The sequence below is a fragment of the Boleophthalmus pectinirostris genome, unplaced genomic scaffold (assembly GCF_026225935.1).
Source record: "Boleophthalmus pectinirostris isolate CB_2022bp ecotype Guang Dong unplaced genomic scaffold, ASM2622593v1 HiC_scaffold_6, whole genome shotgun sequence".
Classification (NCBI taxonomy): Eukaryota; Metazoa; Chordata; class Actinopteri; order Gobiiformes; family Gobiidae; genus Boleophthalmus; species Boleophthalmus pectinirostris.
In genome coordinates, this window is record NW_026571447.1 from 8,365,118 (window position 1) to 8,379,518 (window position 14,401).

The 14,401-nt window shown below is 36.3% G+C and overlaps 2 protein-coding genes across 2 annotated transcripts in view; one reads left to right on the forward strand and one right to left on the reverse strand.

Annotated features, from left to right (window-relative positions):
* Window positions 1-14,401, forward strand: part of hormad1 (HORMA domain containing 1) — a 36,034-nt gene that overhangs the window by 8,710 nt on the left and 12,923 nt on the right. The gene's annotated exons all lie outside the window — the stretch shown is intronic.
* On the reverse strand, window positions 447-14,400 carry ensab (endosulfine alpha b). Its single transcript, XM_020927577.2, has 3 exons — window positions 14,205-14,400; window positions 9,171-9,284; window positions 447-7,186 (listed from the first exon to the last, which is right to left on the reverse strand). The coding sequence occupies exons 1-3, from the start codon at window positions 14,259-14,261 to the stop codon at window positions 7,016-7,018; spliced, it is 342 nt and encodes a 113-aa protein (XP_020783236.1). The 5' UTR covers window positions 14,262-14,400; the 3' UTR covers window positions 447-7,015.

A 14,401-nucleotide genomic window follows, 5' to 3' on the forward strand; every position in this document is an offset into this window, starting at 1 on the left:
GATTTATTCCCATTAAAGACTCAACATAAAGTGAATGTGGTATATGCAGAGCTTTGAGCTTAGTCTGAAAACCCCTAGAAATTTCCAGAGACAGAGTGCTTATACCATCCAGGACAGTGCACTAGCTCCCTCTAGTGGAGATTGCGTGCTATATGCTGTTTATATTGTTAAATATATTTAAAAAAAATACATAATATACAAATAATAATAGTCTAACAATAACAATAATCAAATCATATCTGTCTATCTATCTATCGCTATAAAGCTATATATCTACATCTAATATATATATATATATATATATATATATATATATATATATATATATATATATATATATATATATATATATAATATATATATATATACATACATACATATACATATAATAAATAATAAATATAAATATTTTCACTTTGATCTTCAATGAATGCAACATACAGCTCTTATTAATGTAAAAGTTTATTTTCAAATGTCAAATACTGACAAAATTCCTCTCACCAAATCCCACAAAGCTGGACATTCCAAGTATGTACTTTCTGGAGTCTTAAAAATCAATCCTGGGGTCTCCAGTCAGTTTAGAATGTAAACCCATTTTCACTGGGAAGCACTGGTTCAGCTTCCCACTGTTTTTCTGGGCCAGGATGAAATATACCAATTATTCCATGAAGTCAACATAAGAGGAAAAAACAAAACAAACATTTTTGCAAATCAACAGAACAGATAAAAAGAGAAAAGCAGCACAGAAGAACTTCAGAGCTCAATACATTCTGGCATGTTTTCATACAAATCAGAGACCCTGTTTTCAGGGTACCAACCAAACCCTGCTTTATACCCTCTTGTGCATCTTCTCTAAGGCAGACATCAAGTACCGAGGACCAACTGTAGCCACCAAAGTTCAACCCACCATTCTGAAAACCTACTTTATATTATAAGAGGCAGATTACAAAATGAATCTAACTTGTCTGCCTTGGCATTCGCTATTAAACAAAAACAACAGATTATCAAACACAACATTGCAACAATATACATTTCTGTCAAATCCAATAGGAGATATTTGAACTAACTGCAGGAGCCATGACAGATAAACTTGGATTGAAAAAAGGTGCATTTTTTCCAGAGTTTCGTCTCAATCAGCAGCATTTATACATATTTTCATATGATACAGAGCGTCTGGTATACAGTATTACAGAGACCAAAATGACATATATCGGAACCGTTGATATGAAAAGGCAAAGAAAAGTGAAAAAGGTTAAATCAATCATAGCTGTTCTATTTACAATGGCATTCAAAAACATTCATTCATACAACTTTGACACATTTAAAGCCTCAGTGAAGTGATACATAAGTATAAGGTTGTGTGTATACCATAACTTCAGGTTGGGTCAGTATCTTTAAATGTATGTAAAGTTGTTGTCAAAGAGGTTACTGTCAGTTGCATAAATAACACAGCAGTGACGCAAATGCGAGAGCTAGGATAGCCCAGGGCCTGTTGGTCTGAATAACAGATCTTGTATTTTTAAATAGCTGTTTTTAATGTATTACCATTGATCAACACTTTAAATGTACTGCTTTTTTTCTCTGCAGTTAATCAAAATGTCAGTTAAATGAGCCTATGGTGGTAAATGTGTGACTTTAAAAGAAGCTCAGATTCAGGAACAACAAATGTGACGATTATTTTGTGTTAATGGCAGTTGTTTACAATATAATACAATTTCTTATTTATAACAGTTTAAAAAAAATCCTGTTCTTATTAAATTATTGGTCTTTTTGCCTTATTGCCCAGCCCCTCCCCTTGTACATATCACTGAATCCAACATTTTTGATAAGGGTTTTGAAAAGTCTGACGATTCCTGTGTTCGGACAAATGATTCCTTCCTGATTTGAAAGATTTTGTGAGGTCCTTTCCCCATTCAAAAGAAATAACATTTTGATTTGAATTGTGTTATTGCTATAACAATGGAGAATTGGCTCCATGCCAAACCGTCCAAATGAGGAAGAAATCCTTTTTCCTTACTCACGAATACTCAACACATCATCCCAACTGTTATCTGATAATATACAACAGTATCATTAATATCTCTTTATTTCCTTCAAATTTACATTTGCTTTATGGATGGGCCTGTCATGATAAATACTATATTGGCTTATCGTTCAGTATATGAAAGTTGGAACTATATCTTTTTGGACTCCTAATATTTATTGTGTGTACATTTTGTTTGCACTATTGGGAAGTTTTGGTTATTTTTAGGCTATATGATAAGATTGCAGCTGTAAAAAGGTCTTTCACGAATCATTAAAGATACAAACGAATTACTATAGTGCTATTTATTTATTGCAGATCATTATTTTTTAACAATATGGCAGATTTAGAATAGTTTTTGCGGTTTAAATCTGCCCTTAGGTCTGTTGTGTCAATAATGATGTAACGATATCCAAATCTCTCAATACAATACGTTCACTTTAACTAACTTTTTTCGTTTTAAAATGCCTTGAAAAGCCTTTAGTGCTGTTATAATAAAAATAATTAAGGTTTAAAAGTGCCTACTAACAGTTATTTCTTCATGTAGCCTGCACTTAACAGAGCAAAGGATCATGGTTTATGTAGTTCCTGTTCTCTATTTTTTAGCTATTGCTGCACCATAACAGCAACGAATTTAAGCAATGAGACTTGCAATTCTATAAATTGTAATGGTCCACGATATTATTGTGAGATTTTTTACGATACGTTACATCCTTATGTGTCAGTGGCATAAATTAGTTGCAATATTATCTATTATTGGCTATAGTTACTTCGGCAACATATCACAGATCAAAATTTATTGTAGTGACAGACCTAAATATGGAAGCTGTTATCATTTGCACCATCACTAAACTGCAATGAAATCCAAGCCTCTGACACTCATTATAAACTTTGGCTTACTGACCCTACACCATGCAATACCTCTTCATGAAAACAAACCACACATGAGATTTTGACTTCCCTTAGCAGCATAACAACTTTTAAAAACATGCTCAAACATCTATATTACTCAAACCTTACTCTTGTGAGCTTTACATCATGTTATAATGTTGTTAACTTCCCAAAAACAGACCTGGAGCTGTGCTTTGTTTCATTCACACGTTTGAGTAACTTTATCATTAGTTTGTCTACATCTCCAAAGCCCAAAATGCTCTGATCCACCTTGTGATGTCATGAAGTTTTAATCTTTTGTTTAGTAGAGTTTAGAAATTTCAGGGCTGAAATGATCCAAATGGTTCTAGTGAAGGTCTGTGGAGTTTAAAATCACAGTGGAGTCCTCCTTGTATTACCACATGACATCACAAGGTGGAACTGAGTGTTTTCAGTTTGGGAGAAGAGTTTGTGTGTTTAATGAATGAAACAAAACACAACTCTGGGTAAGTTTGTGATGAGGAAACAACATTGTAACAGCAATATAGGCTCTTTAAGGACACAGATTTTCTAAAAAACACACTGCAGATTTCCACTCCCAGTTTAATCTTTCGAGTTGAGCAGTGGAAAACAGCCTGGGCTTACTGTCATCCCTGCCCCCTCAGCATGTGTTACCAAATGTTCTGTGCCAGGCGGTGGAGTTAGCACACCCTGCAGGCATGCGGTGTCCCACTTCTGGCCCAGAGGGTGAAGCAGGGAGCGGGTTGACAGCACCTGTGTGAGTCTGTTTGGCCCAGCGCAACCCTCTGACCTGATGTGTAGAGTTTCAGAACAGGGATACACAGAGAGCAGGGTGAGGGGAGCTAATGTGAGGCTGAGAGATGTTGGAAAAGTCTTTGGGTGGGACAAATATTGCAGTTAAATTTGTGATAAAAGATTAGAGATTATTTGCTCTTTTTAGCACATGCAAAAGAATACACATTAAGCTTTATTTGAACACTGCAATGAAATAATAGCAGAAAACGTGATAATTTTGTAGTAAATTTGAATAACATCATCGAATTTTAACATAATTTGAAGAAAAAGCCCTAAACATTTCAAAACATGTGTGTGAATATCGCAATTACATGTGTTCTGGAGATCAATCAATATTGTACAAGAGCAATACAAAATAGTTCAATAAAAAAGTCAGGATCATGCAGAGCTGGTTATTGCAAATATTTTAAGACAGATATTGCAGTCACTTTTTGTGCAGTGTTCAAATAAAGCATTATGTGTATTCTTTATGCAACAGGTCGGTCAAAATTAAATATCTTATCAAAAAATTTTAGCCAACCTTTGTACTCTTATTATATTATTAATCCTACATGGTAATACCTAAACAACTATTTGCACATTGCGACAATTCAAATTGTACTTAAAATCTGATAATAGTAACTCTTTCAGCCCCATCTAAACACAATTTAGTTAAGTATATAGGAAAACTAGAAGTAGGCAAAAACAGCTGCATTTTGGTCACTGCGATCTTATTCAGGCTTTTAAAAATAATTAATTTCAAGTTAATTTAGTTACCAGTGTTGCCTGTAAAACTTCCTCTTTCTGTATTGACCAGTGTCATAATAAATTCTGCACAAAGCTGAGTTTAATTTACTAAGGCATGAAATCTATGCAGTTTGTGTCTAATCTTCCCACTAATCCTGTAGGCCTCTAATTGGCTATTTATGCAACAGCGGAAAAAGGAGCTGGCAACCCACCGACATCCATAAATGTACTGACCGGGCTCTGGGCCACACATGATTATACGTATATGATTAAAAGTATGTGGACTGACAGAACAGCAGAATTTAAATAGGTAAGTGTCCTGATTTCAGTGGTGGAGCAAGTAGTCAATTTTGTGAAGTAAAAATACAGATACAGGAGCAAAAATATACTCAAGTAAAAGTAAAAGTATTGCACTGAAAAAATCTACTAAAAGTAAAAGTATTAAAGAAAGAATAAAAAGTAAAAGCAGATTTAGACAACAAAGATTTTGAGATCTTATAAAGGCTTTAAATGCAGTGTTTTTATTGCCTGGAAATCCAGAAGTATGTCTCTCTGCATTTGTTATACAGATCCGTATCAGCTGCTGGTACAGCAATGAGTCTGGATTTTTCCAGGCAAGTGTGTTTATACATTTTATGCAGAATTTTATTCAACAGAAACAACTGCATTGATAGCTTTTCCTAGCCGTTTTTATTTGTAGATTTTTGTTTGCTCAATTGTGTTAAAAATAAACTCTCAGGACTTTCAGTAGATCATCATAAAAATGCTTTTACTTTTTAGTCCAGTTCAAAAATGTAGTGGATTAGAAAGTACAAATACCTGCTCTCAAATGTAGTGAAGTAAAAGTAAAAAGTATCCATTTACTTTTACTTAAAGTAAAGTACAGATACCTAAAATGTATACTTTAGTACAATACTTTTCTACTTTTACTTAGTTTCTTTCCACTACAGCCTGGTTTATAGACAAGTTTGTTTTCGTAATGAGGATGAAGTGAAACTAATGCCATCATGCAAGAATTCAAATTTACACAACAAAAGTAGCAGAGAGAATCCTGAGAGGAACCATGTCAGGCTAATGCAGTAGTACTGTCATTTACAACCCTCTGCTAATGTTGACTCTGCAGCAGGTGAGGACACATGCCAACAGAACTGTGTGAGCAGAGATCTGCCACAGCCTGAAGGAGTCACAGAGGATTTGGATGTTTCTACCCCAAATCTAGAGAAATGGAGAAGTGAAAGTAATAATAATCCAGCATAAGAAAAATAATGCTGAATGAATTAACATAAAGCACCACAAATGGTATATATTACATAAGCTTTTTCTAGAATGGAAAATAACTACATATATGAAGTATCTCAGGTCTTGTGACAGTCATGAGACAATTCTGTTTAAACATGGATATATAAAAGCGTGAAACATCCATAAAATGAGATCATAAGAAGTCAGAAGTCTGTGAAAAATAAGACCAGCCTTAAGTAATATGTGTTCATCTCCAAATGCTTGTTTATCATGTCTTAAGATACTGGATATTGATATTGTCAGAGGCTAACTATAACTTGTGCATGGTACTAAAATCTCTGTCCTTCAGGCAGTCACTGTAGGGCTGCAAATGAATCAAAACTGCAATTTGAACAGACGCAATTAAGCACCACACTTTACCAAATACAACTAAATATCCTGTCCTATTCTGTATAAAAACTGCTAACCCTGTAGTTTAGATCTGTGCAAACATTTCCTGAAATGCGATTCTTGTTTTCGTGAGTCAGTTCATATTTCAGACTTTTTGTCAATTTCCTCTAAAACATAATTTGCAAATTTTATTGCAATCTCGATGCTTTTCAGAATCAACGCAATCAGATATTTTCCCCAAACTGTGTAGCCCTACCATGGATGCGGAGAATCAGTGAAAATAAACATATTTTGGTGAGATAATGGTCATTTAATAACATGGATATGAAGAATTTAAAACTAAAACCACCACCTGATGAGACACCAATCTGGTAGATCTCTCCATAACCCAATGCAGAGGCTAGTCTTTAGATCTGGAATAGAATTTGCTGCTTGTTTCAAACTTTTGTTGTGCAAACAGGGTCTCGTGAAGCTTTTGTTTGGAGGAAACTAAGTAAAGGGTCACAAAGAGGCCTGTATTCATGATGATGTGCAAGTAGTCATTTTTCACATACATACCTTATTTTTTTAACATATCACCTCAAAAAAAAAAAAAAAAAAAAAAAAAAAGCATAAAAAAGAAGCACAATCACGGTTCCTATCTCCCGTGTGGATCATTTTGGTGTCAGTTATATGAACGTTACTATACAGAATACAAAGTGCATTAACTCATCACTCCTGCCCACTGCCTGATGACACACACACACACACGAGTGAGTGATGCATCTTGGGAACACTGAACAAACCAAGACATGAGCGAGGCGAACCCAAGCACAGCAGCCCTCCATGCCCCGCCCACACACAAGCCAATGGAACTTATACAACTCTGCCCGATATGTGAAAGCCGGTAGGGGAGGGAGCGTGGAGGCTGCAAGTAAGAGCCTGGTACGGGGGTAGTGGGGGACAAAATGGCTACCCTGCTAATTTACTGGTGACCAACGAAGATTTCCTCTGGGGCAGGTCCTGTGGCGTGGGGATGTGGTCGCCCGTTACGAGGTTTTTGTCTGGACCGGCCACTGGGAGGGGCTTGTTCTTCATCTTGGCTTTGGCCATGTTGTAGTCGCCCGAGTCGAAGTACTTTTGCTGGAAGAAAATGGGAGAGTCAGTTTGTTTTTCACACAATGAGAAGAAGCCAAATCCAACTGGTGAGTCAAGCGTCTGTTCTGACTCAAATGAACAGCTCCTTGACACAGTGAATAGCAGTGACAAAAGCAGCTTGCTTAGTTTAAAAGGCACATTTTTAGGTCCTAAATTAACCAGAATTGACTCTTGTGAGCTTTAAGCCATATTAGAATGTTGTTACCTCCTCAAAAACATACATGGAGTTATGTTTTGTTTCATGCACACATATTTGAGTAATCATTTAATGTTTGGCTTGTCTTCACCTTCAAAGCACAAAATGCTCTGTTTCACCTTGTGATGTCATGAATCACTTTACTTTGACAGCTACTCTTTATCTTTTGTGCAGTAGAGACCGGCAATTCAAATGATTATAGTGAAGGTGTATGGAGTTCAAAACATAGCTTGAAAAGCTATAAAGCACAGAGGAGCACGTCCTTACCACATGACATCAGAAGGTGGAACAGAGTTTTTAGTTTTAGTTAGAGAGAAGGACACAGCCTAAATATGCAGGATTTGTGTGTTAAACGTGTGAATGAAACAAAACACAGCTCTGGGTATGTTTTGGTGAGAAAACATTATAAAATAGATTAGAACTGCACTGTTAAAGCGTTTTCAGCTACTTTCAATAACCTTTGCTTTGTAATTTAGTGCTTTAATGTATGTATAAATGTACATGTATAAGAAATGAGTAAATAAATAAGCCCTTCACAGTTCCCAGATGACACAAGGGCACCAGCTGCTGGCTTCAGAAAATGTTTAAGAACTTCAATAGGAGCACATCACTGTTGGATATACCATTTTGATCTTGGACCTAAAAGGCCTATAATAAGTCATCTTAGCATAATATAGGTCCCATTAATGTATAACAAACATTCAAACAACATTATAGTTCAAGGCCCCTTTAAACATAATATTACTATATTAGATAATGGGTGTGTAAATTGCCTGGGTCATATAAGGCTCTAAGGTTGTGTCAGCTTTAAAAACAGAACTGGTTTTGACTTGCACACTGTTTTTCTCCCATTTCCCATGATAGCTCCCCTCCTGAGGTGGAGTTCCTCTGTACCACACATGTGTAGGAGGAGAAGACTGTTAAGCACCCCTCCGCACTAGCTGCTTATACAACAGGTTCACAGGGTTGTTTATGTGATGTGAATAAAAGGCGTTATTGGCTGGTTAACTTCTTATTTGCTGGTTAATTGGGCTACTTGATTTTGAGATAAGTAAATAAAGGGCCCGTGCCTAAGAAAGGATTTCTTAAAACAGTCTACAATATTTTGACACATTTTGACACATTTTTCATTTACTGATTTAGTTTAGATGATTTATTATGCTAAATTTAATTTTCAATAGAAGAATTTGGATGATGAAGCAATAAGTTAAAGGGCCTATATTACACAATTTTCAGATCTATGTTATAAAGTTGTTTCCTCATCAAAAATGCACTTAGATTTGTGTTTGGTTTCATTCACACATGTTTAACACAAAAACCCTGCATTTTCAGGGAAAACACACCTTGTGATGTCATGTGGTCATACAGGAAGTGCGCCACTGTGTTTTTAAACTAAATAGACCTTCACTAGAATCATTTGGATCATTTCAGGCCTGGAATTCCCAATATCTACTGAACAAAAGATAAAAGGTAGCTGCTAACTCAAAACTAACGCTTCATTACATCACAAGCTTTGGAAATGTAGACAGACAAACAATAAATGATTACTCAAGCATGTGTGACTGAATGAAACAAAAACATAACTCCAGGTATGTTTTTGATGAGGCAACAACGTTAGAACTTCTCTTAAAACTCACAAGTCAATTTTGCACAATATAGGACCTTTAACACTAAGATATGAGCTCAACCTCCTTGTTTATCAGTATTGAAGTGATTTTTTGTTGACTTTTTGGCCCTTAAAAAATAATACGATTCCCTGGCTTGATGTCGTACCCCTTTCTGTAGCCTCTTCATGAGAAAGTCTGACCCTCCAGGCTTCTGGGGGTACTTGGCTTTTAGCTTGGCCTCCTCAGCCTTCATGGCGTTCACATTCTTCTCCTGAGAGTCCTGCAGAGACAAGCACAAACAGAGCATCACTGTGATATGTTTGGACAGAAAACAAGCTCACAAGATAAGGCTCACATGCAGGGCTTTGAATAACAGCTATGAAATTACAGAAACACCAAATCAGCAATGAATGACCGCAGGGTACATTTTTCATTAACCTGTTAGCTGAAGTGACATCTGGTACATTTTTATTTTAATTAGATTATTTTGTGGGTAAGATAAGAGCTGCATTCAATATTCTAGGGCTGAATGATTTGGGGAAAAATATCGAATTATGATTTATCTGACAAGCATATTGATTCTATTTGCAATTTCTGCTTTAATAATCGGATTCTCTTCAAAGTTCACATTTTAAACGAGATCAGGAGAATTGACAAAAAGAGTGAAATAGAAAAATCACATATAGCACATGTTTGTACAGATCTAAACTACAGGGTTAGTAGTTTCTATGCAAGATAAGAGAGGATGTTTTTTTGTTTATGGAGGAAATTGTGGAAAAGCACGTGTTTTTTGTATTGAATGGTAAACATTTTTCAATACTTTTTCACCTTCAAGGCACTCAAAAGCTCTTTATATCAAGGAAACATTCACAAACACATTCATTCTCCAGTGCATGCAGACACTGTGGATGAGGTGGGTTGCCCAGTGACACAAAGACGCATTCATTCTGCATTCATCTGTGGGAGCTGGAATCGCACCACCAACCTCTGGGTCAGCAGACAAACACTGTACCAACTGAGCTACTGTCATCGCCCCACTGGTTTGGAAGTTATTTCAGTCATCTCTCAAGGGAATAACTCTCCTGGGCTTGTTTAAAATCTTGAAAAAATACTCCTCACAAACGAATTGAATGTTTACCAGCAAGAAGAGGTAAAATTGAGCAATGTCTCTATTGTTGTGAAAATTCAAGCATAATTACAGGTCTAACAGGTGACATGACAGTCAGACACACCACTCTGTGTTGCCTGGGTGACTAACACTGGTTGAACTGGTCCGATCTCACAGTTATTTATTATATTTGGGCCACCTGCTCACACCCTGCTCATGTGAAAGAGCCTAACACAACACAGAGGTCAAACTCCACGGGCTGTAAACCAAACTCCAGTTAAGATATGAGCCGCATCATTCAAAAGACAGGAAATGGCTACTAAACCAATAGCGTTTAACACACTCATGATTAATTAAAACAAAAATACAATAAAGACTTGAGGGTGGGAACTTATAAGTATGTTACAAAGTTTTTTTACAGAAAAGAAGGAGCTTAAGGTAAATATTACTTAGATTTTCAGGTGGTGGAATAGAGAATAACTTCCAGGATATTTTTTACATTTTTGTTCATGTGTTGAGAATATTAAAGTAGCAATAATCGCTGACATCTCATAAATTGAAGGACATTTAAATGCTAATATAATACAAAAACAAGAAATTAGGAACTAAAAGTTATGATGGTGTTAAAATTACAAGTCCAGACACAACTTTGAGTCAGATGAATGAAGTTAGAGCCAGTCTCACAGCGGCGGTCTGCTGCTGAATCACTTGGAGAGAAAATGATGTGCTGCTATATTGAGCACCAGCGCAGAGCCCAGTGTGGCCTTCACAAACCTGTAGGTCAACAGGTGTTGAGTTTCTGAACACTCACCTCAGATACCTCCACATGAATGCTCTAGTTTAGCCTAGTCCTGTTTCCAAAACAAGAGCAGACAAAGTGCTGCAGGTCACAAGATAAGAATGTCTGCCTTTGTTTCTTCACCTTTGGCTTTGTAATTATAAATCAAATTATAATACATTTTTAATAAAATTAAATATTCCAACAATACAGCCATTTTGGTTAAACAAGATTTCAGCACAAGTTCACATTTTAACACTTCCAGATGCCTGAACATTTGATAAACTATGAACTGCTTAATAATGAAGGAATAACATGCACTTCCAAACATGTTTGCAGAAGTCCTAACTACAGGGTTTGCACTGGCAGATCTTTTACATACCAACACTGTAGATGGAATGTTTATCACCTAAACTATTGCTGCAACTGTGATTGGCCAACTGTATTCAAAGTGGGATTATATATAAATAACAAATACTTACTGCCCTCTCCACTGGAAAAAACATCAAAGATCCAAATGAAGAAATGCAAAACTGCATCTTTTACATCTTTCAGTTTTAACTTCATTCAGTGTTGGTTACTTGTCTATGGACAGCAGTAGACAAGGTTTGAACTGGTTACTCTGCAGTTGGTTTGTAAAGAAGCATCACACTATTGTTGTATAGGAATTACAATATAATCATAAGACATTTAAAAATAATATTAATATGATAATTTCAGAAGCAAAATTAAGACCTTTTTATTTGATACCCAAACAGGTAAACTGCAAAGTGATTATTTGTCTATTTAAACAGCTTGCTATTTGAAAAGAATTGGAATAATGTGTATACTATACACATAGGGGTGTGCAAAATATCTAAATATTTTGCACACCCTGAATTTGTGCATAGAGTATTGTTATCATAGGAGAACATTTTTTGGTATCTTTTGACCACACTACAGTTTTCTTGCTTATTAACTGGAGGATAAACTTGCAATACACTTGACATATTCACTGTTGATTATGAAAAGCAATGCATTATGAACAAACATTTAACAAAGAAAGATTATTGCTAAATTGTATTTGGTTCTTGATTTTATCACCATATCGTGATAATATCATATCATGAGCCATGTATTGTGTATTTTGAGGGACCCTGTGATTCCCAGCCCTACTCTGGCATGTTCTTGCTGTCAATACAACCTGTACCTGAACATACATTAGCTGGTAAACCTGTTTCAAACAAGTCAATAATATTCATTGCTACAACTGCTCTGCACAGCTGTTGTATGAAAACATGCTCTGAACCTCAAGTCACGGGAGACACAGAATCCTCACTTGATGCTTAGTAACCAAAATGTTTGCCAAGAAGACTGAGGTGTTGAACTCCTCCAGGCAATGTGAGACTAATCCACACCCAGCTGGTAACTCAACAATAAATCAAAGATAAACTATGATTCACTAGGGTAAGTTGGTTCACATGGCAACTGTTTACTGGGAAACAGACAACACCTCTACAACACCCAATGAAAATTTTTACGTGACCTAGATTTATGACTGTTAGTAGTAGCAGCTAATATTTTCATAATTGGTACAGTGTTTTCCATAGGGTTTGTTAAGACTCTGGTGGCAGAAATATTTTTTATTTGAATAGTTTCATCTCATTCAATTTTGAAGTATAAATGTCATGTACTGACTATATTTAATCTTTAAACCAGTTTAGTCCTGGTTCGCTTCTGGTTTAGTCCTGGTTTATTCCTGGTTTATTTTTGTTTGAGTCCTGATTTAGTTCTGGTTTAATCTTTACTGCCATTATTTAATCTTTAAGCAGTAATTTTTTTAGTCTTGGTCTAATCTTGGTTTAGTCCTGGTTTAATGGTCCTAGTTGAATCCCGGTTGACACCAGGTTTATAGCTGCTCTAGTCCTGCTCTAGTCCTGCTCTAGTCCTGCTCTAGTCCTGCTCTAGTCCTGCTCTAGTCCTGCTCTAGTCCTGCTCTAGTCTTTAGTGCCTACATTTAATCTTTAAGCAGTCACTTCTGACCACTGCTGTCTTTTATAACTTTAAAATAATAAAATTAGCAACAAAGTGTTGTGTTGTTATGCCAATATATAGTCCAATTTGTTTTTAGACTATGGGGGCCACCACGGTTTCCTGAAATAATGTGAAACATTGTGGTAAGAATTTAGTATTAACAATCAATTCAAAGCTTCCACTTGGATCTACTGAAAACAATCGTAGTTGCAATTATCAAATGCCTTAAGGTTCATTGCATTTGTTTGTTTTTTGTTTTGGGTATGAACAGATGTATTATACTGACTCTCACTTTCTTTGGCAGCCTGTCAGTAAGTGTAAGTGCTAAGAGACACTAATATTCAAAGTGTTTGACATTTTATTTTGTGTTTTGGAATTGAAAACATCAAACATATAACATTTTTCATATTAGTCTTGTCACAATACTAACATTTCAAACTTGATTTCAGTACTAAGGAATAGACTTGATAACTCAGCATTATGATACCACTAAGACAATAGTTCTTTCTTTTATATTCCCATTGGCCTATATCTGTGTAATCCCCCAGTGGTCCAGACAGGTTCCATAGTAGCCCGTGAGAGTATACTAGACTACGTGCTCTTATACTTGCTCTGATACAGCGATTCTAAAGCTAATAAGGAAAAGTTAATTTATGTCCTGTGAACTTTTTAAGTATCAATACCTGCTCATGCATATCTAGTTTTGATACTGGTTTTAGTATTGATTAGAATTAGATTTTTGATACTTTTGACAACCCTACTTCATATTTAGCCTATATAACAGGTTGAATCACTTGGCATACATTACATTATTAATTACTACTTCACAGAGATTAGTATTACAATGAATAAGTAGTTTAGAATTAGTATTTATGTCAGTGTGAACTTACAACCAATGAGCCTACTAGTACTTTTCTGAAACGACCATGAGTATGAATGTCAACTGTTACATACTGAAAATAGCCCACAATACAACAAATACTGATTGATTTATGAAATGTTTTAGCCATACTATGCATTTATTACACTGTGATGGTAAAGCCATTGTAGCCCGTTTCCAGGATGGACCAATGAGGCCCGGGCTGCTCTGAACTCAGCAGCCAATGACATCAGGTAGGGGACACAAGAAGTGTCACTCTGACTCTGCTAAGGTGTCTGTTAAAAGTCGTGATCGCGAGACATGTTGTCAGCTTGAATGCACAACTTCCACTCGTGTCCACTGCTCTACACCCCCTGCGCTAAACCACCTTCAGCTAACGTAGTCCACTGCAACAACACCGACCCAGCAGCCCGAATCCCACCTGTTTTTCGTCCTCGCAGTCCACCTGGGTGTCCGAATCCGTGTTTTCTGACGACATTGTGGCCGTGTCGTGATCAGACCGCTGTCCCCTCTCGCAGTCCCGTGAAGACGACGCACCGAGCCTCGTTTTGTGCAGATACCTGTGTTCTGAATTATCCTGCTTTTCCCCAGCCAACACGACTGCCGTGCTGCTGCTGC